We start from the raw sequence: 26323 nt of genomic DNA on the forward strand, positions 1-26323 counted from the left end.
CTGATCTTTCTCGATTTGGGAACACAGCGGTTTTGCAAAGGAGAGCTTGGGGTCCATTGTTGTTATTGTCATTCCGTCATTCCTCACTTCTGATTCTTTGTGACAGACGGGCATCATCACTTCGTTGGAACTGTTATTGTCAGTCATTTCAATTCTTGCAAGCTCCTGTTTAGGACATAAGAGAGAGTATCCAGACGTCTGTTGGGTCTTTTATCACAAGTCATTTTCCATAGACTCGGCTCTCCTTTTTTTTTTTTTTTTAACTTTCTCCTTTTCTGCCACCGTTCCGCCTGGCTCCGATCGCGATCAATTTCTGCCCAAGCCGACGGCTTCGTCCCGGGGAGGCGCGGCTAGCTAGCGGGACGGTTGCGTCGCCTCGGCTGTCGACAGAAGAGTTCTAGGACCCAGCAGGCATCCAGGCAGGAGCGGAGCCCATGTGCTCCGCTCCCCTCCTCCGCTCGCCTATCTCTATTGTCTGAGTAGCCTGGCGGCGGCAGCAACACCTACAGCTTCAGCAACTATCCGGCCGGACTGCGTTGTGCGACTGGGTCAGCTAGGGGCGGACGCGCACGGACCACAGCTCCGACTGGCGCTTGCCCGAAGCCGAGTTCTGCAGCCGCGCCGGGCACTCAGGCCCGGCGGGGATGGACTTGCGTCCTGCAGCGGCGCGAGTGGGCATCTGAGCGGAGGGAGAGAAGCGGATCGGGTCCGGCAGAATGGGCTCCAGCCGCGCCGCCCCCGAGCTCTGGCTGGTCTTCGCGGTTCTTTTCCTGAGCGCTCCCAGAGGTGAGTCCTGGTTGTTCGTCTGGCTGCTGGCGGCGGAAAAGTTCCCCAGCTCGGTCCTAACCTTAAGGGAACTGATCCTTCCCCGGGAGGGTCTCTGAGTTCGGGTTCCGGCAGGAGAAGTGTGTATGTGTCTGGGGGGCGGGGAGTCTGTTGTTCCGACGGGAATCGGCCAATTCGGGTCTTCGGATTTCGGCCACCTCTGAGACTTGTTGGGTAAGGGAATCTCTTGGTTTTGGCTTCGGAAAACTATCCTGCGTTCCCGGGTGATCACCATGGAAACACTGAACCTTTCTACCCGGCCGCTGTGTGTGTGTGTGTGTGTATTTAAACCGAGCAGCTGGGGCTCGCCGCCGTGGGCTCCCCCTCTCGGACTCCAAGGAACGAATCGTTAAGAAGGTGCCCTCCGACTGTTTGCCAAAGCCCAGAGGTTTCCCCCACGGCGTCCCTCCCGCCCAGGTTGGACCTCCCCCTCTCGCAACCTGGACATCCCCAAATGCTACGGGATTTTAAATTCTTTCCGCCACCTTCTTTACCTGCAGTCGCGGGTTTTCCTGAGAGGGCTGTTGAGATCTTGGAGATGCAACCCCCTCCCCCCCCACACCTGCAGGACAGGATTAAATTTACCTTGAAAGGCAAAGGAGCCGTTTGGGAGCTCTATGATTCAATTAGCTTCCGTAGTCCACGCCTTCTCCCCTTCCAGCAGGGCAGGGTCAATCCCTGAGGAGAGACTCCCTCCTCCCAGTCTCGATGAATGGAAACGGACGCGGCTTCCCCCGGGAAATAAAATTCCCTAGAAAAGCAAATACAGCTGTGCCTTACTGCTCCCTGATAATACTCCGTCCGACTCTCCAACTGGCTGGAAAGCTCATGAAATATGGCTAGAAAAACTCTTCAAATATTATCATTGACCTACTTGCTGCTCTCTGACTTCACTCCCTGCATTCTTTCAAAGCAATCCAGAAAAAAAAATTCAGATCCTCCTTATTTATATTTAGAGCTTTTCTAGTGAGGATAAATAGTTATCAATGTTTATGTTTGAAGAATTAAGACAAGACCCTTCGGTTTGGGCAAAGCAGCCTTCCTTCCCTGCCAGATACCCTCCAGAGATACTAGACTACAACCTGAATCTTCCCTGGCTAACATGATTATCAGCATTAAAGTTCACACATAGGGGAGATACAAAGGCTCAAGAAAAGCTTATATACTTGCTACCCCTGATTTGTTTCTCTTGTGGTATAAATTGTTATAAGAGCCTAAAGACAACAAGCCACATTCCTGGGTTCTCACGACAGTTTTAATTTATTTCTGAGCCCTCTCTGAAGTCATATAAACAAAAGATATATAGCCAGCCTGGATCCCTTAATACGAATGATTGGGATTACATCAAAATATAGTTTGCCTCAATAATACTGAAGAATTAAATATATGGAAATGCTTCCCAGTAATATTCTCAGCGTCATTTTGCACATGTGAGATCATTGTTCCAAGCCATAGATTATACCCTATGTTGGTTTGAATTAAAGACATTTTGGGGCTGAGAGGTATTGGGTTCATTTTATAGTACTGAATCAATCCTTCTGGTTCTCTTCTTAAAAGCAAGCTTATAAGGTAAGCAGGAAAGTTATATTATTGCCTGAAACCTTGAAGGATATATTTTCCAGTAATACCTGACTTTGCTGTGACTGTGAAATGGAGAGCTATTTCAACCAAAGGAAATTGTGTTGTGCAAGATGACATCTGAAAGGTTTTTTCTTATGGCCAACAGAGGAGAGAAAAACGGGCATGTTGTGAGAAATGGACCCAAAATCTATTGCAGAGGAGCTACTCTATTCTTAACATGGAGTGGAAGCCTGTGGTTGGATCACCATGTCAAGTTGATGAGGGGAAAATAGATGAAGAAACACCTATTAGCATAGAAGGGAGGAGAGGTGTCAGAGGTCACAGCCCAGGGGAGGAAGAAACCAGATTGGTAAGGAGTCCCTTGCTCCTACCCTGTCACCCCCCTTTCTGGAACCTAACAGGGCAGGGAGTGATGTCATGGTATCTCTCAACCATCTGCTGCTTCTTCAGAAGGAAATCCTGTAACATAGAATCTGAGGGAGCTTTGATAAAGGGTACCCATGGGGTTCAGCATCTTTTAATGGACTGATTGTTCTCCAGTTCAGAGAAGGGGAAGGGGGTATTTGTTTGCTGCTCTGGCCTCACATTAGACAGAGGAGCAGGTGGAGATAGCAAAATATGTTGTTTTATGGAGCTTGCATTATAACCGTTGATACAGATTTATGTGTGTGCATGTGTGCGAGAAAAATTCATTGTTGGACTAAGCAATTTCCCATTGTGCCTCTGGCCACTAACCTCAATGTACAGTGTATATTGTATACAATATACAATGTACAGTGAAATCTGGATTCTTTCTTATCCTTGCATATCTGGCATACATTGAGGATAGGATCATATAGACAGACAGTTTAACTCATGGTTTTCTATGGTCAAAAATGTAGTGATGTAATTTATATTAATAGCCACACAATTTTAGTGAATAGATCTCCTGCAACAGTTTAGAAAGCTGAAAATGCTCTATAGGAGTGTATCTATAATGTAATGTTTCCAGTTTTCAGAAAATAAAGGCATAAAAATGTTTGGATATGCCTCATCTTTCAAAATTGGGGTGGGGATGAGGGTGGGGTTCTTCCTATTTTTTGAGCTGAGATGTCACATCTATAGCAGTGCTGGATGCTAGAAGAGAGGGATTGTCAGCTTTCATTCAGGAATACGAAACCCTCAAGATGATCTATTATTTGGTAATCTGGCACTTTGTTTCTAACATGGATTAACCAAATGACTTGGGATTCCCATAAGCATCACCAATGCCCAGGCTCTAGCATTAAGACATACGGAGCATCTGATTCAAAGCTAATGCATAGATATCAAGGCTACAGTAGTCACCAATGATAATCTCAGCCTTAATGACTTTTTAATCAGGCTAATAATCAGTTCCTTGGAAGAAGCCTCTTATTCTCAGGTTGGCTTTTCAATTTGATTTTTAACACTGGTGTCCAGTTGAGGTGATGCTAACCCACACCTGCTTTACCTGAGTTTCTGTATATGTCAATGACCTTCATGCAGACGTTCTTATTTCTCCTGAAAGCAGTAGGGAACCTAATAGTTGGAAATTGTAGGGAGGGTAGTCTTTGACTAACTGTCAGGAAAACGTTTATGAAAATATAAAATGTTCAACAATAGAACAAACTGCTTGAGGAGATGGCAAGATCACTTATGTGGAAGGCATTTTAAAAAGGCTAAATGACCAAGTATCATGGATGGTGCAGCTATATCTTCCATTATAGGTCCTGTGTCAAGCAGTGGGTAGGAATACATCTCCAGTCTTGTTCCAGCACTATGATTCTATTTTATTTGTCAACCCTGAAGCTGACCAAACCAAGGCCATTTTGAGGCTTAAGTGTTGCCACGCTGGAGCTGAGGGACAGGGAGGGGAGAATAGAGATAGCTGGGTTTTTTTAGCCAAAACAAAATACTTTCTCCTGGGAACCAAGGACATTCCCACAGGTGGCCGGAGAGAGGAGTAAAGTTTACTAGGCAACTGGATGTCACCTTGATTGGACTATGTGACTGATTGTTTGGGGAAGGGGAAAAACCTAATTAGGTGAAAACTATGGGAACATTCAGAGTCAGTTTTCACCAGCTTGAGCCAATATAATATGTCCAATAAACCTATTCTTTGAGGAACCTATGTCAACTAAAAAGATTCTCCTTTGGTCTTTCTAGCTGCCAGAAAAGGGGAGTGGGGGAAAAACAAGGCATTCCTTAAATGCCTAGATAATCACCCCAGCAGCCCAAAGTTGTCGGAGCATAAGAAGGTTATTGGAGAGCATGATGGATGATTCTTGGAGATGGATGTGTCCCATTGGAGAAGTCATATCCAGGTGGTGGTGGGAAGACCAGGGTTAAGAAGGAAATGTATGATGTAATTTAGTATTGGCTGCACCCAGCTAAATGCCAACATGGCCACTTCTAATAAATCAATTTTCTTTTCTTTGATTTGAATGAGGGTGGATTTGTTGGAGCCCTGACAACCTACTTGCCTCAGAGTTCTGTTTGCTATGGGTGCATTATTTGGAACCCTGACACTACTCCTAAACTGGGCAAACAGAAAAACACCAATTTAGTGGTTTGGAAGGTACAGTAAAACCTCAGGTAATGACCGTAATCTGTTCCGAGAATTCAGTCGTCACCCAATTTGGACGTCACCTGAATTACATGCGCGTAAAAAATGGCACAGCATGGAAGGGGAAATTGGCACAGACAAGCAAATGGCCACAGCTGTGTTTGGTTACCACCCGAGCACCCGTTCGTGACCAGAGATAAAAAATGTTGGTCATCACCGAATTTGGTTGTGAACTGAAGCGCTTACAACCAGAGGTTTTACTGTAGTTTTAAATAAATGTAAGTCTACATTTCATTGGTCTGTATCTTTCCCTTTCAAGGGATGGTAGCTGCAGTGGGTCAATAGGCATAAAGCTCATTTGAACACGGAGGTGATGTGGTGTAATGAGAATAACCCATTTGTGGACTACAATTTTGTACTTGGACTTGCATCATATCTGAAGTTTAGCATAAATATTTCACATATTATAACCTGCCTGATTCTTAATAATAAGGATGGATTTTTCCTGGTTAGAAATGCCTTTTAATTGTTCTTGTCCATGGACACAACCAGGGGTGGGATTCTACCAGTTTGCACCTATTCACTAGAACCGGTTGTTAACATTCTAAGCAGTTCAGAGAACCGGTTGTTAGAAGAAATTACTGGCATAATCCTGTAAGGAAGGCAGGAAGGAAACATTCTGGTGTTGCTTACAGAAACTGCCTCTCCATTAACCCTTATTACATTCTTGGCAGAACTAGACTTCCTGTCTCAGGAACTTCTTTGGAGTTTTTTCCCCCTCCTTTGCTGGTACTTTGCTTGTGTGGAATGACCATTCAAAGTTACAATGGCACTGAAAAAAGTGACTTTTGACCATTTTTCCCATGACTGTTGCAGCATCCCCACAGTCATGAGAGGCCAGGCAAGGAGATGCATGCCTCGATGTGAGTGATGTTGAGTTGGCCACACCCAGCCAATAACATGACCACCAAGCCATGTCCACCAACTAAGCCACGCCCACAGAACCGGTTGTTAAAAATTTTGAATCCCACCCCTGGACACAACTGTCATGGTTATGCATTATTCTGTGCTTAAATCCAAGAAGTGACAGTAGATTTTATATGATGGGATATGTAATAATACCACATTTATTTTGTATGGCATTTAGTTTTATATATTTTTTTAATTAACACACATGGAATAACAGAGTTGGAAGGGACCTTTGACGTCTTCTAATCCAACACCCTGCTCAAGCTGGAGATCCTATTCCATTTCAAACAAACAGTTGTTCAATCTCTTCTTAAAAATCTTCAGTGAAGGAGCACCCATAATTTCTGAAGGCAACCAGTTCCACTGATTAATTGTTGAATTTGCAAGAGGATGAGTGAAGCAGTGCATTCTTTGTTCTGCCCATTTCAATTCCCAGGTCCTGGATTCTGCTAATACATTGTTCGTGCTTGCAGTTAGTGTTGCAATGTGACCTTTGAAGGATGTTGTAATTTCATTCTTACAGTGGAGGACCAAGTGGGATGCTGGATTTGAATCAGGGAAGGTCAGGTCCACATCTCCACCCAACAATGGAGCTCAGTACTTTTTTGGGCAGAGAATTATCTTTTGGATGACCCCATTTTACAGTTGTATTTTGGGAATGAATTAGAAAGATCTTGTGTATTTTTGCAAAAGGAAAGAAACATCAGTGATAAAGAAGTGCAATTTTGGCAGAGCAATTTGGCTTCCTAGAATGCGACATTTGGGCTAGAGTTGAATATCAATTGCCTTTCGAAATTCTCCGATGAATTTGTGGACAGAGAATTGGGCCTAATGATTATCTCCACATATTATCCCTTAGTGGTGATAGCAGTACCGCTCCACAAAAGCCCTGTTTTAGGAATTTCTTTCTAATGTCTTCTCGTTGTATGTAATGGAAGCATCGGAAGCCCAGCAAACTGCAGATTGCTGAAGAGAAGATAGTGCAGCGAAGGTAGTTATTCTCACACAACCTAGGGCCAAATTGTAATTAAATATGTCAAGCACATCATACTCCACCCATTAGAATTTATCCAAAATCTTTCCCAGCCTAATGCTTTATAGAATCATAGATTTCAACAAACCCCAAATTATCAGCATGCTTTGGGACTTCAGGGAGGAGATGATCATGCTGTTCTGCAAATATCAATCACTTTGTAACTATCCCTGTCCAGGCAGCAGCTTTGAACTAGAGAGAAGTGATCATATCAAGTATTTTAGGTAGGATCCAGATGATTTTATTTGGTTTGATATTTGAGCTTCAACATTCCAGAGATCACTAGGTCAGCGATTCCTAAACTTTTTGCTTCCTTAAAAATCCAGACACCCAAATAAAATGGACAACAAAGACAATATTTTTCCATGGGCCATCTACAGTACCTATATATACATACTAGTAGGATATTCGTCAGTGGTGGGATTCAAACATTTTTACTACCAGTTCTGTGGGCATGGCCTGGCTTGGTGGGCATAACTTGGTGGGTGTGGCAGAGGAAGAATACTGCAAAATCTCCATGCCCACCCCACTCCAGGGGAAAGATATACTGCAAAATCCCCATTCCCTCCCCACCCCACTAACCTGCTTTCCAGCTCCATTCTTTTGTGCAGAGCAACAAAAGAAGACCCAGCCAATCAACTGGGACTTGGGAGGCTGAGAATAAATGGGGTGGGGCCAGTCAGAGGTAGTATTTGCTGGTTCTCCGAACTACTCAAAATTTCTGCTACTGGTTCTCCAGAACTGGTCAGAACCTGCCGAATACAACTTCTGATACCCGTGCTTTGCTACAAAACTATGTGATTGGGCTTAGTTTTGGAGGAGAAAAATAAGGGGAAAAAATTCTGCCTTTCCCTACCAGTATCCATCAGTATTCATCTGGCTAGCATCCTGTCAGTGTGTGAGAGCGCTGAGAGCTATTTGGAAACTGAAACAGTATTTTCTGAGTGAGCAAGAAGGAGACAGCAAGGAGCCTGGGTGTAGCTTAGCTCAACTGTTCTGCTAAAGCTGGTTGCAGCTCTGAAACTGAAACTCTTCTCCTCTGCTTGTGTTTTGCATTGGAACAGATTTCAGATGGGGAGGGGGAGTAGAACTCGTTAGCATCAGAGCGTGTTAATAATAATATATGAAATACTAATGCTCTGATGGTCATTTTGTAAAATCCTTTCTTAGTGAGCATCTAGAAGCCAAGAGGAACATACATGCCAAATTTCAAGTTTGTAGGCTTTATGGTTCTGGAGATTTTGTGGTGATGCGTGAGTAGTATTTTGCTTTTATATATATAGATTCTCCACATGTGGCTGCTTCACTGTTAGGAAAATGCTACCTTTTGCCAGACAAGTAATTTGCAGAGCACTTCATTAGATTTCAGTTAATTAAAACAATGTTTTTATCAGTTTCAACATTGTTGGAAGCTGGAAACATGCCAAAACTCAAAACTCAAATCTAGTTGTATATTACTGTTTCAAATGATTGAGGGGAAGGAGTAGAAACCCTCCAAAAAACTCTTATTAGTCCTTTGCACATTCCGAAGAAATAAAATGGCTGCTTTGAACAGAAAAGCCAAATGAAACTGAAGTGTTGGTCAGAAAATGAGGAAAAGGGATAAAGTACATTATCATGCTGATAGACAGGAAAGCCAGGGCTAGCAGCTTTGAACTGCAAATATTTGGAAGATCATTTGATAAACTCATTGTTATCAAGTGTCATACTCTGAGGCTTGTCTGCTCAGATCTGGGGGTTTTAAGTAGAGACAGCTAATCATTGTTGATAAAACTGAATTTACTCTGGCAGAGTCATCTTCAGAAAGTCTTTAACCTGATCAATAATCATATTTTGACTGGCACTTAATTTTTCCCCAATTCATTTGATTTTGATTATACAAGTTACAAAGTAAAACGGTTCAATATGACACAAACTCAGTGCTACAGTAGTTTTCTTTTATTTTTGTCTTTATCATCTATTATTTAGTAATGAGTCAAGGTCAATTTTCTATTTGTATAAAATATTTTAAGCCATCTTGTCTTCTCAAAGCAATTTAGATAACTACAAAGCATCCATTGAGGGCAAAGAATTTGGATGAAAAATTAATTAAGAATTCCAATTAAAAAATGAAAAAGCAGAATAAAAATATATCAACATTTAAAAAACTAAACAGGATTAACTGTGTCTTCAGAATTTTGCATTGTTTTGTTTTTAAAGAGGACATTCAGGAGACCTTTCCCTATATCCATGAGTGTGATAGTACTTATTAATGAGTCAGAGATAATCTTGATTGGTAGTCTTTTGTGGTAGTCAGAATAGTGGCAAAAGGCTATCATCAAAGTGGGCACAACAACATTTCTAATGGTAATGCCTTTTTTTTCAGGAGTTAAGTTTTGTATGTAAGCTATTCATGAAACCTAAACATGCTTAAAACTTCATTGACAGTCATTTTGTTTGGAACAAAGTGAGAGACCATACCTCTACTTGCTATCAAAATTCAGTTAATAACAATTTTGGGGAACTCTGTGGGTTACAAAAAAAAGGGGGTGGGAGATGCTAATCGTTTCCATGGAAAACTATCTCAAGATATCAGGAAATTACTAGAGATGGAGGTGAAGGTGTGAAGGGCACTGTTGAAATTGGTCTTGGGGAGAGTGCTCTGTTCTGCTCTGGGAGAGGGATCAAGGAGTCCTAGTGGACACTTACTTAAATATGAGCCAGCAATGTACCACACAAAAAAATGCCAATGAAGTCCTGGGTTGCATTAACAAATGCTGTGAAGTGTTAGTACCGCTTTATAATGCGGTATAAGACCACACTTGGAATACTGCAACCAGTTTTCTGCAATCAGTTTTCAAGTCACCACAATATACAAAAGATGTTGAGATTCTAGAAAGAGTACAGAGAAGAGCAACAAAGATGACAAGGGAACTGGAGGCTAAAAGATATGAAGAACAGTTGCAGGAACTGGCATGTCTAGTCTAATAAAGAGAAAGACTAGGGATGACATGACAGCAATTTTTCAATATCTAAGGGGCTGCCACAAAATAGAGGGAGTCGACCTGTTCTCCAAAGCACTTGAAGGCAGGACAAGAAGCAATGCCTACTAGACTGTAGGAGACAGTCTACTATTGACCTCATCCCTTTTCTAAGAGGTCTGTAGGGGGCGTGCATAAGTGCACCAACCCTGTCCTATTGGGTTTTTTTTCTTATATGTATCCATTTCATGTATTCATAACTATGTTTATACTTATACCTGTTATCTTATAATTGCTTGACAAATAAATAAAAAAACAAAACAAACAATGGATGGAAACTTATCAAAGAGAGATCAAACCTAGACCTAAGGAGAAATTTTCTGACAGTGAGAACAATTAACCAGTGGAACAGAAGTTGCCTTCAGAAGTTGTGAGTGCTTCATCATTGGAGTTTTTAAAGAAGAGATTGGACAGCCATTTGTCTGACATGGTAGGGTCTCCTGATCGAGGAGGGATTAGGTCCCTTCTAATTCTGTTATTCTGTTACTCTGTTCTCATGTCATACGGAATATCCATGAATAACCTCTACCTCTAAATCTCAAGATATAATTGTTGCTGTACCCAGGGTTATCTAAAGGATGGACTAAAAGATTCAATAAATTGCGGTGGTCAAGATCACCTGCCCTTTTGAAATCTAAATTGCCATAATAGTTTTATTATTTAAGTAATAAAAGAATTTGTAATAGAGCCTTTCTCCTTAACACCCTCTTCAGACATTCCCACTTCCCCTCAAAAGTATACTGGGTTCCACAATGACTGAAAATATTGTAAAAATGCAGTTCTTCATCTATGTTTTCCCAGCCTCCTGTACTACTGCTTTAGTTGGCTGTAGTCCAGGCTGTGGGCTACTGGGCATGTTTGGGTCCTGGCTGTTTCAAAGGTTTCTTTCTCACCTCCAACAGACTCACACATCTGTCTCTTATGGAACAGCTTCTAAAATCTGGAAAAGATTGTTTGGAAATATACAGTCTTGATGTTCCTCATCTATTCGGCTTTCATCCCCTTCCCTTATCAGACGTTGCCTGCATTGACTTTTTATCAAGCTGTGGGCATCCAGAGAATTATGAGAAGGATGAGAATTGAATTTATATTAGGAAGTGGGAAAAGCAAAATGCAAACACCTGAAATAGAGACAGGATGTTCGTACTGTGCCTTTCTGTGTATCACAAAGGCAGATTTGTTGGCCCTAGGTAGTGCAAATAACTCTACTTATAGCAGGATTTGATTTTTCTTGTACTATTGGGTTGCTTAATCTTTTAAAACCCTTCATTCTGAAAACATGTCAACTTCCCTATAAGCAACTTTTGACAAAATAGCACACCATTATAAAAGAGCTAAGGATTTAAAATAGCTTGTAGCACAATTCAGGGGCAGTTCCTTTGTTGGATTCAGACTTGGCCATTTTTAGATGGAACTCATGGAAATCAGTTGGACTTAAATCAGCCCATTGACCCAAATTTCATTTAGTTCAGTAGGCCTGATCCAAGTGTGACTTAATCTGGCCTCAGTTCAATCATCATGTCACAAGAACATAGGAAGCATGTTCTATAGCCTACTTTCACTTATAAGTGGAATATGTACGAGACACCTAACATCTAGTGTGATTGAAGGGCTAGTATTGGTAAAACTCAGGTTGTATTCTAATCTTAGCCATGTAAAGTTACTGGGTGACTTTGAGCCAGTTATTCTCTCCCTGCACAGCATACCTTGCAGGATTGTTGTTTTTGAAATAAAATGAAAGGAAATCTCCATGTCAGTTACCTTGAATTCCTGATTATTGACACCTGAGTAATTTTTGTTTTTAAAAAGCTGCATGTGTAGTGTTATCATTTGGTTCATTCAATGTGCCTCCAAAAAAAACTGATCACAGTAATCTTCAAGCCATTTTCCAAAAAAGTCCATAGTGAAATTGTGCTACAGATTCTTGTAGAATACAACAGTAGTTCATTTCATAATACAATCGTGAGGATACTTTCTGTGAAATAGGTTAAACTGAATTCATTATACCCTGAGTAATGTGCACTTAATTGAGAAATGTCCGATTGAACTCAGGACACATGTTCATATAAAATTTTAATAGGTATATTACCAACTTCAATATTCAGAAGGAAAATCCTTTAGTTAATCAAAATAATGCAATTCCTAAGAGTTAGTGAAAAATTTGAGGGAACTTCAAAATTTGCAGAACTACAGACCTATGTTAAAAGAACAAGAAAAGCTCACTAAAAAGTCAACATGAGACCACTCTCAATATATTTTGCTTCTATGAAAGTTTGAGATAATATATAGGAAATAAAATAGAGTAAATATATCTTAAAATATTATATGAAATCTCAACAGTAACAATAATTTCATTCATTTTTATTTTTCTTATTAATTTAAGTATATATTTATTCACAAAATATTTAACCTATTTTTCACTGATAGCAGAATCCAAAGCATGGATAAACCATTTTTAAATATAACAAAATATTATCTAGTTTTTTAAAATCATGAAGGTATTAAAACATAGGATAGAAATTCTAATACAAAGATCATCAATAGCAAAACATGATGATGATGACGACGACACAATACAGTTACAACATTGTACTCTCCATGGTACTGAATTAAGCCAATAGGAGAAGTCATCAGTCATTTGTCAGATTCACCAACTGAATTAAAAGTACTCAATTGTTCAGAATATTTTGTCTTCAGTGTACTAAGTCTTACATACCAGGAAATATTTATTTCTATATATGTATATCAGAATAAGGTAGATATACACACGTTTACACATACACATACACATCATTTTGGTATATACCAGAATCAATCTATCGATCTTCTGTCTGTCTGTCTGTCTAATCTATCATTCTGGATTTATAAGCAGAGTGTAATGGATGCAACTATTTACTTGTAAGAACTGATCACTAGGCAGAAATCTCAGAAAATCTGGACTTCATATTTAATGGATGTTCTGCTTAGATTGATTATGAAGTAGAAGAGGTTGTCCATTAAAATGTAACTCTCATCTCCAAGATTGAGATCAGATTGAGGCCACACTCTACATCAAGAGTTGAATGTCCATGGTTATAGAGGTTACATGTGTGATGTATATAAAACACTTGTTGGTCACAATCACAATTTATTCTGATAAGGTCACCAGTTATGGGAGATTAATTGCATTGAATTATTATGTGTCACTGACCCAGGGTTGACTCTTAACAACCATATAAATAACTTTTTATGATGAGGGATTAATCTACACCTTTAGATGGTTGTTTACAGAAGAGTATTGTATTTGGGCTGCAAGAATCCAGCCTGTACTAAATTGCAGAAAACAGAGTGGTCCACATTTCTTTGTCAGATTACTGCAGCGAGATATGGTAGTCCTATCCTTGAAGCCCTACTTTGTTGTTTGAAAGTGCTCTGAACAATACCAATAGAAATTGTTATACAGGTGAATTATTATTTTTAGCATAATAACTTTAGAATAATTGGAGCCAGAGATGGTTCATCTGGGGACCAACTGATTATCTCTGATCCAAGTCGTGAGTTCCTAGTTTTGTCAAAATTACTTGAACACAATACATTCCATTCTTTTACTTAGGGTTTCCCTCCATCTCATAGAAGGATCGGGAATGGGAATGGGGTCTCAAATGTAAGTGTCTATGGAGTGAGGAAGTTACCTCTCTGATGTTGATGGACATAGTTCTCCTGTTTGCAGCGGATTGTGAATCGGATCCTCCTGACATGGTGTATTTGCCAGCTGAATTAAAAGTACTCAATGGCTCAGAGTATTTCCGTCTTCAGCGTACTGACCGTTACTCACCAGGAAATGCTTCCTTCAGCTCTCACTCAGAGACATTCCTCTTCCTTCATCATCGACTTGCAGGAAAACCCAGTATCCAGGCTACCTACCTTCCTTTCACTGCCCAGCAGGTAAATTTGCCTTATAATTGTTTACAAAGATGTTTCAATGTAAAACGGAAACCACAATCCTTAAGTCATATTTGGAACTTTAAGAATGTATAATGGAAACTCATATAAAAGTCTGTTGTGTGAACCAAACCATTGACTTCGTGTTTTGTTACACCCTCTCTCAGGATCCCACCCACAGGAGGAGGTAGAGGTAAGGGGGGAAATGTCAAAATGTGATTTACAACAGAAGTATATATTTGGTGGGGCTTATGTGATGTCACAATGTAATATTTTGACATTTTGATGCCCCCGTGGTTAGGAATAGACACCTATAGTATGTTCCCAATGGTGGCGTAGTGGTTAGAATGCAGTATTTCAGGCTAACTCTTTCCACAGTCTGGAGTTCAATCCAGATAGGGCTTAGGGGTTAAGGTGAACTCAGCCTTCCATCCTCCCCAGGTCAGTAAAATGGGGACCCAGATGGGAGCAATATGCTGACAGATTACTTAGAGAGTGCTGTAAAGCACTATGGGGTGGTATAAAGATCAAACTGCTATTGCTAATTACTTCTGTTCAGTTTTATATTTTCTAAAATAAACTTTTCTTTTAACAACATAAAGTTTTCCAGTCACCTATTGTATTTCTTTTCTAAAAATGCTTATAGTATCCACATGGGATCCAGAATCATGCTTGTAAATTAGAATGATGCTAGCGGCTGCCACTTTGCTCTGTAACTAGTTTACTATTTATATGGTTTGTTTTTTTGTTTTAAAATGGGGCAGGAAACATGATAGGTACCAGGTTTGCTATCTATGGGTACCACACTGAAGATTCCCAGTGTAAGAAATGGCACATTGCCAAGTTCCGTTCTTCCCTGGGATTGTTTAGTGAGATTTTATCCTGAATTCAGATTCTTTTTTCCTTCCAGGAAGTTCCAGCAGATAATTCCCAGTCCACAGATGTTTCTACTACCTGGGACATCCGTGCTGTATCCATTGAAGGCACAGTATCTCCTTATGAGCCTTATGCTCGTGTTCTTTTCCACCTCCAAGGGCAGGATTGGATGTCAAAACGACAACCCCTGCCTTGTGTCAGCCTGCATGTCTTCCATCAGGCCCAGGTTGTGCATCGGGCCTGCCACCTTCAGGTACAGTGGTGGGATTCAAATATTTTTACTACCGGTTCTGTGGGCGTGGCAGGGAAAGGATACTGTAAAATCTCCAGTCAGAGGTAGCATTTTCCGGTTCTCCAAACTACTCAAAATTTTCGCTATTGGTTCTCCAAAATTGGTCAGAACTTGTTGAATACCACATCTGTGCAGTAGGCGCAGTATATATGTTTATATTTTAAAAAATTGTGGATTTTGTATACTTAATTTGTATATGGCTCTTGTATGGCTTGGAAAGTAAAGTTCTGCGGTGGCTGTTTGGCTGCATTCTGTTGGAGACTGTAGAAGTGAATATATGGAAGTGAGGTGAAGTTATGTGGTGCAAGTTGCTTGGAGGTTCTAAGAGATCATGGACAATATATGATGATATATGGATCATCGTGGATCATCTATATAATGATTGAATTCAACAAGCCTCTGGTATGATCTAAGAGCCATGCAATTAATCCCCGGAATCCATGATTCCAGAGTAGAAAAGGTTGATATTTAAGTATTAAATATTAAAAAGTATATAAATATTAAATAATAGCATTCTTCTTGTAAACATTTCTTAAAGCAGAAGTAGGATGCAAAGCATCTGATTGGTCTGGAGCATTGCTTTCTCTTCTCAAATATAAATGCTCCCACCCCTCACCAACAAATGCCATGAAGCTTTTGGCACCTGGCATTTATGTTGCAGCATCCTGAGATCATGTGGTCACTATCTGCAATTTTCTCAGGAAGTTTCCAACAAACAAAGTCAGTGGGAGATGCTGGCATCACTTAACTGCAGCAAAGAAAGATCATAAAATCAGGCATACCTTATTTAACAACTACATTGCTTAATTATAGAAGTTGTGGTCAGAATTGAGGTTGTAAGTTGAGGATTACTTGTACTCCAAAATGTGGAAGTGATCCCTCTGAAGGATCACCTGATTCCCTAGAAAGATAGGAGAAGAGAGAGAGAGAATTGTCACTAAAGTATAAGATAAGTGCTTTCAGAAAAGTATCTAAAAGTAGCAGATAATTGGGGCAGGGACCATAACTAAGTGGTAGGGCACATATATCATGTATTTGCAATGAAATCTTAGTACTCATTGTTAATTGGTTTGGGGAGGCATGATGAGTACCAAACAAACAATGAGTACCAAACAAATTTTCCCCATAAGAAATAATGTAGTGAGTCACAAGGCAGCCAACAGTGACAAGTTCTATCTTGTGGGTTAAGTGCTAAACAAATGATGAGTTCCGGGACAAAATTTTTGCATCAAAATATGTTGAGGACCAAATTCAGTGAGTTTCAAAGCAGTTGAGTACTAAGGTACCAACACTATAAGGTTTCAAGTTTGATCCAGCTATTGCACTCATTAGTGTAAATGTGAGAAGGATATGTGTGTGTGAGAGAGAGGGACATTGGCTCTAGTTTCTCAGGGACCTGTTGCTTATTAGAGTAGGTGGAATTAGGCAAAATAAACCAGGTCATTGCACAGTATAAGGTTTGCATAGCTTGAGGGTGGGCTTTACAATGAGTCAATGGCATGCGAGTTTCTCTCTTTTCCTATCTAGGCCCCACTGGGCATGTGTGTGGTGGAACTAGAACTCCCTCCTCGCTGGTTCTCTCCTCCACTTGGCACTCTTCATCGCAAATCAGAGGATTCAGTCACCCCAACTCTAAGGGCAGAGTTGTATTATAGGCTGGAGGCCACTCTCCCTGGAAAGGTGCAGAGAGATTGTCCCCATGTGCGAACCCAGCAGAGGCCGCATCTGGGTACAGAAAGCTCCAAGGAGCAGCTTCATTATGTGGGCCCTGTGGATATCAGAGTGATGAGCCCTCCACGGCGGCAGGAAGTGTGGCTGGATAACAATGTGATGGTCCGAGTTCCTGACACAGCCCTGCGCCCAGGACAGCTTTTCACTGCCACTCTCCTTCTGCAACAGAACTTCACAGCTGATCTGCTAACTCTCCGGTGAGTGAGGGTTGCTATGCACTTACCTGAATGACAGACAAAGGATTTTGAATTCGAGAACTTTTCAGTCAAAGTAAACACAGTCTTGATAAATAATCATAATTGTGAACAATTAAATATCAGATTGTTTTTAACTGTTTCAAGTTCATTGCAGACATTTCTTAGTTGGGAAATAGACAGTCACTCTGGGCTTCTCTATTATTCAGCAAACTCCTGTAGATGAGATTGAAGATGTGAGAGAGTGGATTGCCTAATTAGTTGATGACAGAGCTGAGATTTACCACAGCCTATGGATTTCTTGATGCCAATTTACTCTCTGGGTTCTCTGATGCAGGCTTTCATCTCTTCCAAAGGTCCTTATCCTTCAAAGACTTCTCTTTGCTCACCCTAACCTTACCACTGAGGCTGTCTTTGCTTCTCTGTCTATGCATCTTTTTTTAAAATTTGTGCTTCCTTTCAGAATCAAGGTAAAGAAAGGATTACAGGTTCTGGCTGCTCGCCCCACCAAACCAGAGGCTTGGATGGCCAAGCTGGACAAGTTCAAGAGTGCCAAACACCACACTGCTTTGATCACTTGTCGTCGTTCTTCTGGCAGTGGGTTAGACTGGAAGTAGGTAGCCTTTCAGGCTCATATTTTCTTCTACAGAATTGCTTGGTTCGCCTTGGGATGAGGCATCAGGTAGCACCTCTGAACGGTTTGTACTGTAATGCATTGGGTGTTTTTCTTTTGAAAGGAAAACCTTGCCCTTATCTACATATACTGTACCTATGAAGAAAGTACTGAACTAGGACTCCATCTACTCTTGTCTCTCCCCATTCTTTGTAAAAGAACAATTCATTTTTTGAATACTGCATCATTTAGTCTGGGCAAAGTTCATTGTTTCCTTAATTTATATAATAACATAACTGTTTCAGTTTGCATAAAATTCCATGTTAGTGATAGAAGGGACAGGTTCTCCTTCCAGCAAATGTTTGTCTGCTGTTTCCTTCTTCACCATCACAAGGACTAAACTCTTGTTGAGCAGACATTGTTAACAGAACTGAGATGCCCTAGAAATAAAGGCCTACACCTAGTATGCTGTGCTATGTCTTTAAGAGCTATTCAGATTGTTTGCATAGTTCTGTAAGTGCCTCAGCGTATTAATTTTCTCTGCTAAATTAGACTTACCTTACTCCTTGTATTATTCAGGCAAGTCTGATTTTCAGATACTGAATAGTCTGGCTGGCCAAGAATCCAAAAAGAGCTAAGGAAGCTTAGACAGAAATCCAAGGAGTGCGTATAGTTGAGATATTCATTCCTTGGATCTCAACAAAAGAACCCTTGCCTGTTGTTCCCCTCTACAGTATTGATTCCAGCTGGATAGCCTCAAAGTTCTTCCCCTCTGATTTTTTTCTGGATAAGCATAATCATGAAGGGAGGGGGAATGAGGAGATAGTTCTTCCTCCAAATCCAGCCAATCATATTTGATCTAGCATCCTGCCTCCCCCACCCCCAGCACCATTTTGCATTTGTTAATATCAGTTGAGAGAATTTGCTTGAAAAATTCTTCTCAAGGAGTTGAGCTTTTAAGAGAAATACTCAGGCCTAGCATGTCATGTTCTTGATAATGATAAAGAGGTACATCATGAGAGAGACTGTCCCCTCTTTCGTTGTACACTTGCCTCTCCAGAGGTCTATAACCTCCCTGGCTTCTCATACTTCCACCAAATTTCAGGAAAAGATATTCTGGAGGTTCTTCTCTCATCAGGCTTTTATCAACTGGGAAGTGAAGACAACCTGGGAGGCTTCAGAGTGAGGGGGAAATTCAACACAGGAGCCAGTGGTAGCACCAGCATCCTGTGCCACTTCCAAAAAAGAATGAGCTCAAAAACAGTACCTAAGAGTAAGGTTCAAAACAAAGCAAAACCAGAGATCTATTTTACAAGGAACTTGCATTTGAGATAAAAAGTGCAACCTCAGTTATGAAAATCATTATTATTATCATTTCAATTAGTACTCAAACTTCTGGCCAAATATCTGCCTTATACTATCTCAACATTTAATTTTTGATAAACAAAGAAGAATTGGCCCAGGTATGCAGCTGAAATATTTCATCCCTTAAGTCTTTTGTAGAAAGTGGGGAGGTGAAATTTTTAAATTTTTAAATTTTTCTGCTGAAAATCGTGGCTTCTCAGAGTCATAAAATGGAGGAGGCTCATGCAATCCATAGGACACAGATTGCTCGTACCCAAGGCAGGAAATAAGAAAGACTTGGAAGAAAATATCCATTTCCCCAATGCTTATTAGAGGCATTTGTGTGATTCTGGTGCCATCCTTGAATCGTACTATGGAAAAGTAGGACAAGATTAGTTGGTTGGGCGTACATCTTGGAGGCATTTCAAGCAACATCTACTGTATATTTCTTTGCTTTGATCATGCTCCAGAGCAGAAAAGGTATCAGAAACTGATTTAATAGTGCTGAGTTTCTGGTTAATAGGCTAGGGGCTAATTATTTGGTATCCTGATGTTTCACCAGTAGCTACAGCTCAGAGATGAAACTGATCTTTTATACCACTACACTTCTTGGCTCCTCAAACTGACTGAATTCTTGTGTGTGCGCTAGAACTAATTTGTAACTGGACTACGTCACTGGTATTCTGGAAAGCCAGTTTCTGATTGGGCTTTTATTCAGATGAATTTGTCTGACCTGAGGAAGTTCCAGAGGAAGTCATTTTTTTTTGTTGGTCTTTGAAACATGCTGCTGTTTATTATATTTCAGATTAGATTGTCCTAAAGTTTATCTGCTGTTGGTTAATTAAGAGCAGTTTTTTTTTGGTATGATGTAAAGCTGGAAACCAGGCTTTGTTAACCTTCTTGTTCAAGTTATTGGAAAGTTTATACATTTCAATAGCTTTTCTAAGTAGACATACTTGATGATTTGACAAGACTGCTTGTACTTTTGTGCCTTTAAACTGAATATTGTGCTCTTTATGTAGAAGCAGATGTTCAGCTGCCACAAATTTTTCATTTTTTTCTTGTCAGCAATATGAGAAATATCTTTTGAAAGTTTGAATGGGTCAGTTTTTTGAACCAGAGAATGCTATTCAACTTTTTCAGCTCCATGATGATCAAGATAAGTGAGGTGGACATATTATTGTTCCAGATGTTCTGTCATCTCCTCAGTTTTCCCTGGGTTCTATGATCTCTTAAGTGTTGACTTCTAACCTCTCCATTTAGGGCAGCAGATTCTGCAGAGTTCCTATATTTGGATTTTCTTGTGGAGAATGGTACAGGTGCTCTGGCCGCTACACGCCCTGTTACCTGGCAAGTGGAGTACCCTGGCCAGGATCCTGAGGCTGAGAAGGACAAGATGGTGTGGGAGATCCAAGTATCGGAGAGAGATGTGCGAGCTTTGGTTCCACTAGTAAAGGTAAGGCCTGAAACTTGGTGGTTTTTTTTTTCTCATGGATAACTTGTAGCTGGATCCTTACACAATTCCCTTGACTCTCTCCAGGAGCAGGAAATTGTGAACACTGCACTCCTCACAGGAATCCCCCAGTCTGTGCCTGTGAGACTGGTTGTGGTTGAAACAGGAGGTGCTGTATCGGAAGTAACACAGCAGATGGGATGTGAATCCTCTAAAAAGCAGGTCCTACAGGTGAGAAACAAATACCGCCATAAAAGCTTCTGGATCAAATCAGCAACATTTATTAAGACTGCAGTCTTCTTCTCTAATTGCCAAATTATTTCTCAGATGAGAGTCAGACTCAGACTCAGAGTTACAAAACATGCTTAATAACATCAGTTAAAAATTTTAGGGGTTGTATTCTCACAAGGTAGGCTGAATTTTAACCTTAGTTAATATTTGAAGTTTTGGATGTTAGCAAATTCAGACAATTCAATTAGTTTATGACTTCTTATATTGTACAACAGAGAGAAGAGGTTAGTAATCAAGTACAAACTTAGCCAGAGTTCCCATTCCAAATCAGACAGCCTGTTTGTGTTACTTTATATTTCCAATTGTCTACTGTATTTATGGAAAAAAATAGACCCTGCATTACTACCTGGAATGCTTTGAAATCTTGGTTCCTAATCCACATAGGTTCCTCTTGATAACACTTCATCTTAATTTTACTCTTTCTCCCCATACATTTTAAGACCTGGCATTCCACTGATCCAGCAAACTCGTGCTCCCTTCTAGTGGTCTCCATCAGTGGCCACAGCATTGTCTTTGTCCAATGTTCTTCTTCCATGTTTTCATGCACGTGCCATTTCTATGGGAAGCTAGAATGAAGCAGAGCAATGTTGAAACTCAAGAAAAATAATTATACCAGTATATCCAATGATAGTGTATGACTTCCCTTATTTCCTTTGGTATTTACAACCCATTTCTCTATAGCACCCAAAAGGCTTCAGTCTCCGACTGATAGATTATAAGAACTCACAACAATTTCCAGCTATGGTTCCATCTTGAATTGTTCTAGAGGAAGACAAAAGAAATAAATCCATACTGAGTTAAGGAATCACTGTGGACATTCTTGCTTTCTTCTAACACTTCCGTAGGCCTTTGGATGCACATCTGTGGACCTGAATGTGTTTTCTAATTCACCTCTAGGTATCAGATGTATGTGATGCTGTCTATGTAGGAGGAAAAGAGAGCCGGGGAGCACGGGGTGTAAGGGTGGATTTCTGGCACCGTCGTCTGCATGCATCATTACTCTTTACTGTCTGGGCTCCACTTTTGCCTTTGCGTATTGAGCTGACCGATACCTCTTTGGAACAAATACGAGGCTGGAGGGTACCTGGTCCAGTGTCTGAGAGGTAAGTGTCATGATTCCAAGAGAGCCACTAACCATGGTTTGAAGGTGTGGCATCCTTCTTCAACTTAGTTTCCCTGTAGATGCCTGTTTTAGAGTTGTAATATGGTTTCTATATTCCCTATCACCAAGGCCAATGCTGATATAGAATATTGGGAGCTGTGACCCCAAATCATCCAGAGGATATTAAATTGAGGAAAGCTGCCTTATGCTTTGTAAATGTGCTAAGTTCTTGCATTTCTTCTGTGAACAGTCCAGCAGAACCAGAAGAGGGTGGAGAAGAAGCTGAGAGGAGAGCACGTGGCTGTCGGTTGCAATACCAGCGTGCTGGGGTCCGTTTCCTCACCCATTTTGTGGCTCACCCTCTAGATGGTGGACGTCACTTGACCTATATGCCAAGCTCTGATTGGCTGCTGGATGTTTCCCATCTGGTGCAGAAGCATGCTAGAATCCAAGACCCTCGAATAGCAACAATGGAAGGTGGAAAGGTGGTGATTGGCCGTGAAGTAGGAATGACCTCTGTGGAGGTAAGGAACATGTGAGGAAAAAATGGGGGGCGAATGATACCTTGCTGAGATGGGTTGGAATGAGATGAGAAGCTTGCTTGGAGCATGATGATAGTTGTTCAAAGGGATGAGCTGTGCACATGCTGTGGATGTTACTTTTGTCTCCAGTTTGGGGAAATGGTGGGATAATATGATGAGTGTGCGTATGAAGAAAGTGACTAAGAAGAGGGATGTGATAGCTTTACAAGCAATCTATGAAACATACTGTACATTGTAAGCATCTCTCTCTCTCTCTCTCTCTCCCTCTCCCTCTCCCTCTCCCTCTCTTTCCCTCCCTCCCTCCCTCCCTCCCTCCCTCCCTGCACCAACCCATCCAATCATCCATCCATCCATTGTCTATATCTATCTGTCAGTTATTGAGGGAAACTCACTCTCCCTATTTGGTCACTTGGCTGGCAAATTAATCATTCCATTAACCATGACTTAATGTTGCAATAAATGAGAAGAAGCATCAAAATGGATACAGTATCTATGCAAAGTCTTCTTATGAAATAACAATATATTCCCTATTTTTTTTCAGGTGCGTTCTCCTGTTTCTGATTCTATCCTGGGGGAACAGACTTTGGTGGTGTCAGAAGAGAAAGTCTCAATTTCAGAGTTGCAAACCCAGCTGGTATCAGGTCTATCACTCACACTGTTTGCAGAACCAGGACATCTGAATGTTTTCACTGTGATGTGCCAAGGATTTTCTGCTCTGCATTCCCCAAAACAGGTAGGGAGTTTTTCTAGCCATTCATAGTATTATGAATTTAATTTTCTATCCTTCTGTGTTACAGAAGCACTAAACTGCATTTTGAGGGTGCATATGTGTCCTTCCATGGCTCACTTAAGCTAAAGTTAGACTTGATAGAAATGTCATGTTGTAATTATCTTCAAATATGGAATCTGTGTGTCTTGTTCTCTCAAAGATTTGCAAAATCTGTTTTATTTGGGTGTCATGACAGGGGATCAATGTACAGCAAGGGTTTTTTGCCATGATGTATAGTAGTCAAAGAAGAGGGATAGAAATTTGGTAAAGGGGAAGCTGTTTCATCGAGTTGGGTGGTGTGATTTACATCTGCTACCAATGTGGATAATGATGCCTTTGTTTGCCAACTTGCCCAACCCACCATTACCATTTTAAGGCAACTTGAGAGCCCAGTTTTCTTTCTTTCTTTCTTTTTCTGCAGGAAGCAGTTCTGAGCATTTGGTTGGTATTCAGTGATCACACTTTGGCTCCAGTAGAGCTTTATGGCTGGCGGGATGCATCTCTCTTGCTTTCTTCTTTGAATCCTGGAGTAATATCTGTGCGGCTGGAAGAGGAACATACTTACCCAATGATCATTGCGGAAGGCCCAGGCCAGGGATCCCTCCTGCAGCTCAGCCTACATTCCCCAGACTCTTGCCGCAAGGGGAAGCATAAGGCTCCCCTTTCCCAGGGGACAGCGTGGCTGGAAGTGAACTTTGGTTGGCACCTCCTGACCACTAAGAGCCCACAGCAAGAAGATCTTCATCAACATGGTAAGGGCCCCTTTCAGCGAGCAGAAGGTGCCATGTCAGGTGAAGCAGTGACTGTTGCAGCCATCACAGAGAATGGCAGAGGTTCAAGGAGGCGTGGCCCAGTAGCACGAGGGCCGCCGATGACCAAATTTGAGGGAGCTGGTATTAGCTCCTATGAGGATATTGAACAAGTGGAAGAAGTGGAGGAAGATGAGATGGTGAAAGCACCTTCAAGGGTGACAGATCTAGAGATTGGAATGTACGTCCTCCTGGGTGTGTTCTGCCTTGCCATCTTTATCTTCCTCGTCAACTGTGTCATCTTTGTCCTCCGTTATCAGCGCAAGGAGCCTCCTGATGCTGGATCTGGCCCAGCCTCTTCTGCCCAGCAGCCTCACAATTGGGTCTGGCTAGGCACCGATCAGGAGGATCTTAGTCGGCAGCTGGATCTGTGCAAGCAACCCTGCAAAGACCAGCCTCGGGGCCCTTCGGTACCCAATGATGGGTACCCTTGCTGTGCAGGACCAGATGGAACTTTGGAGGCTTTGGCCCCAGAGGCCCCAGTTCCACTACCAGAACCAGAAATGGGGGTCTCTGCTAATAATTTGGGCCTGACTGCACAAGGGAACCCAGTGCTTAGCAGCACTTTGTCCAGGAAGAAAGAGGGCAGGGATGCGGGGGGTCGGCGGAAGCGTGTAGAATTTGTGACCTTTGCTTCCCCGTCCAACTCTGCTCCCAGCCCCCCTGCTTCTGGACCAGTAGTTCAGTCCATCCTGGTAGCCAGCGAAGATGACATTCGTTGGGTGTGTGAGGACATGGGGCTGCGTGACCCAGATGAGCTGCGCAGCTACATGGAAAGGATTCGAGGTAGCTCCTGATCTGCCCTGGCCCGTTCATGTGGGCAAACCAATAAGATGGTCACCCCCTTAGGTGCTCTCCTAGGATCAGTCAGCTGAACTCTCTACCTGCTTCTTTTTAAATAAGGGCTCTCCACCACAGGACACCCAGCCTTGGACTAGTTTGTGAGGAGAAAATGAGCCAGAGATATTTCTGTTGCTCTCTGTGTTGCAGATTTACTTCCTTGGCTGCGCTATCCTCTTCATTCTGGTTAGAGGCATCCTCTCCACCTGTTATTCTCTCAGCAGAACTAGCACATTCCTCCTGGGAAGACTGCCCATCTGTGCTCATTGCTCCTCCCTTTACCCCCTTAGGAGGTGAGGATGAGGAGTTTGCAGACTGGAAAGTAGCTGCAGGTGAGAGGTAGGCTGGCTGAGATGTACTGTGGAGGTGATCTAGGGGGCTGATCCAAGACCTCACATGTTACGTTGACCCCCATTGCCAGTGTGTGTCCATTGTGATGGTATGAACGACAAGTGTCTTTCCGTCCTTCCTGTGGTCTGAGCCTGGGGCTCTGCCCCTATTCCCCCCCATCCCCCCCCCCATCCCCTGATCCCTCTGGGCAAGGACAGAGCTCCAGGGAGCACCAGCTGGGCCTTTTCCACCCTGGTTGTTTGCCTGATGTCCTTAAAAGTTTTGTACAATCGCTCATATTTTATACCGTACTATTGGGAGGCTGTCAGGCAAGTCCTTTATTTATGGAAGATTTTTAATTCTTACATTGTTAAAAAAAAAAAGTAAAATAAATAATAACTAAACATGAAAGGTGTGTCTTTTTTGTGCAGTCTGGTTTATTTGCGTTTCCTTGGTAATAGAGTAGTAGTCATCTCTGCTGCGGGGATTAAATCCAGACACCTGACAGTTCTTTTCATTCCGAATAATTGTGGACTTGATCCTAGCCTAAGGCCAGTGTGTCATCACTGTTGCAATGCAGATCCTCTGAATAGCTTTCGGCATAATTTTAGTTAAACTTTCTTTACGAGAAGGTAGTTTAAACTACAAATATGGGTAATTCTTGACTTACAGCCATTCATTTAGCTACCCTTTCAATGTACAGGTAATCCTTGACTTACAACAGTTCACTTAATGACCGTTTGAAGTTACAACATTGTAACTTCTGAAACTCTGCACTGAAAAAAGTGGCTTAGGACTGTTTTTCACACACATGACCATTGCAGCATTCCCCAAACTCACGCTTGGATGCTTGACAACTGACTCACATTTATGACATTTGCAGTGTCCTGGGGTCATGTGATCCCCCTTTGCAACCTTCTGACAAGCAGTCAGTGAGGAAACCAGGTTCACTTAACCACCATGTTCCTAACTTAACAACTGCAGTGATTCACTCAACAAATGTGGCAAGAAAAGTTGTAAAATGGGGCAAAATTCACTTAACAGATTTCTCACTTAGCAACATAAATGTTGGGCTAAATTGTGGTCGAAAGTTGAGGAACTGCTTGCACAATAGCATTGGAAAAAAATGATTTATAACCGGTTCTCACGATGCTTGTAGTATCCCCAGGCTCACTCAATCAAAATTTGAGCACTCGGCAACTGGCATGTATTCAGAGGTGAT

The 26323-nt window shown here is 41.6% G+C and overlaps 1 protein-coding gene across 1 annotated transcript; it reads left to right on the forward strand.

The window, feature by feature from the left end:
- Positions 1–464: 464 nt before the first annotated feature.
- Positions 465–25509, forward strand: TMEM132A (transmembrane protein 132A). Its single transcript, XM_026720130.2, has 11 exons — positions 465–786; positions 13704–13918; positions 14826–15044; positions 16611–17011; positions 17472–17621; positions 20229–20421; positions 20506–20649; positions 21607–21812; positions 22062–22335; positions 22895–23086; positions 23544–25509. The coding sequence occupies exons 1-11, from the start codon at positions 717–719 to the stop codon at positions 24726–24728; spliced, it is 3249 nt and encodes a 1082-aa protein (XP_026575915.1). The 5' UTR covers positions 465–716; the 3' UTR covers positions 24729–25509.
- Positions 25510–26323: the final 814 nt, after the last annotated feature.

This window comes from Pseudonaja textilis, chromosome 1, assembly GCF_049901715.1.
Source record: "Pseudonaja textilis isolate UNSWEBS1 chromosome 1, rPseTex1.2, whole genome shotgun sequence".
In the NCBI taxonomy this organism is placed as follows: domain Eukaryota; kingdom Metazoa; phylum Chordata; class Lepidosauria; order Squamata; family Elapidae; genus Pseudonaja; species Pseudonaja textilis.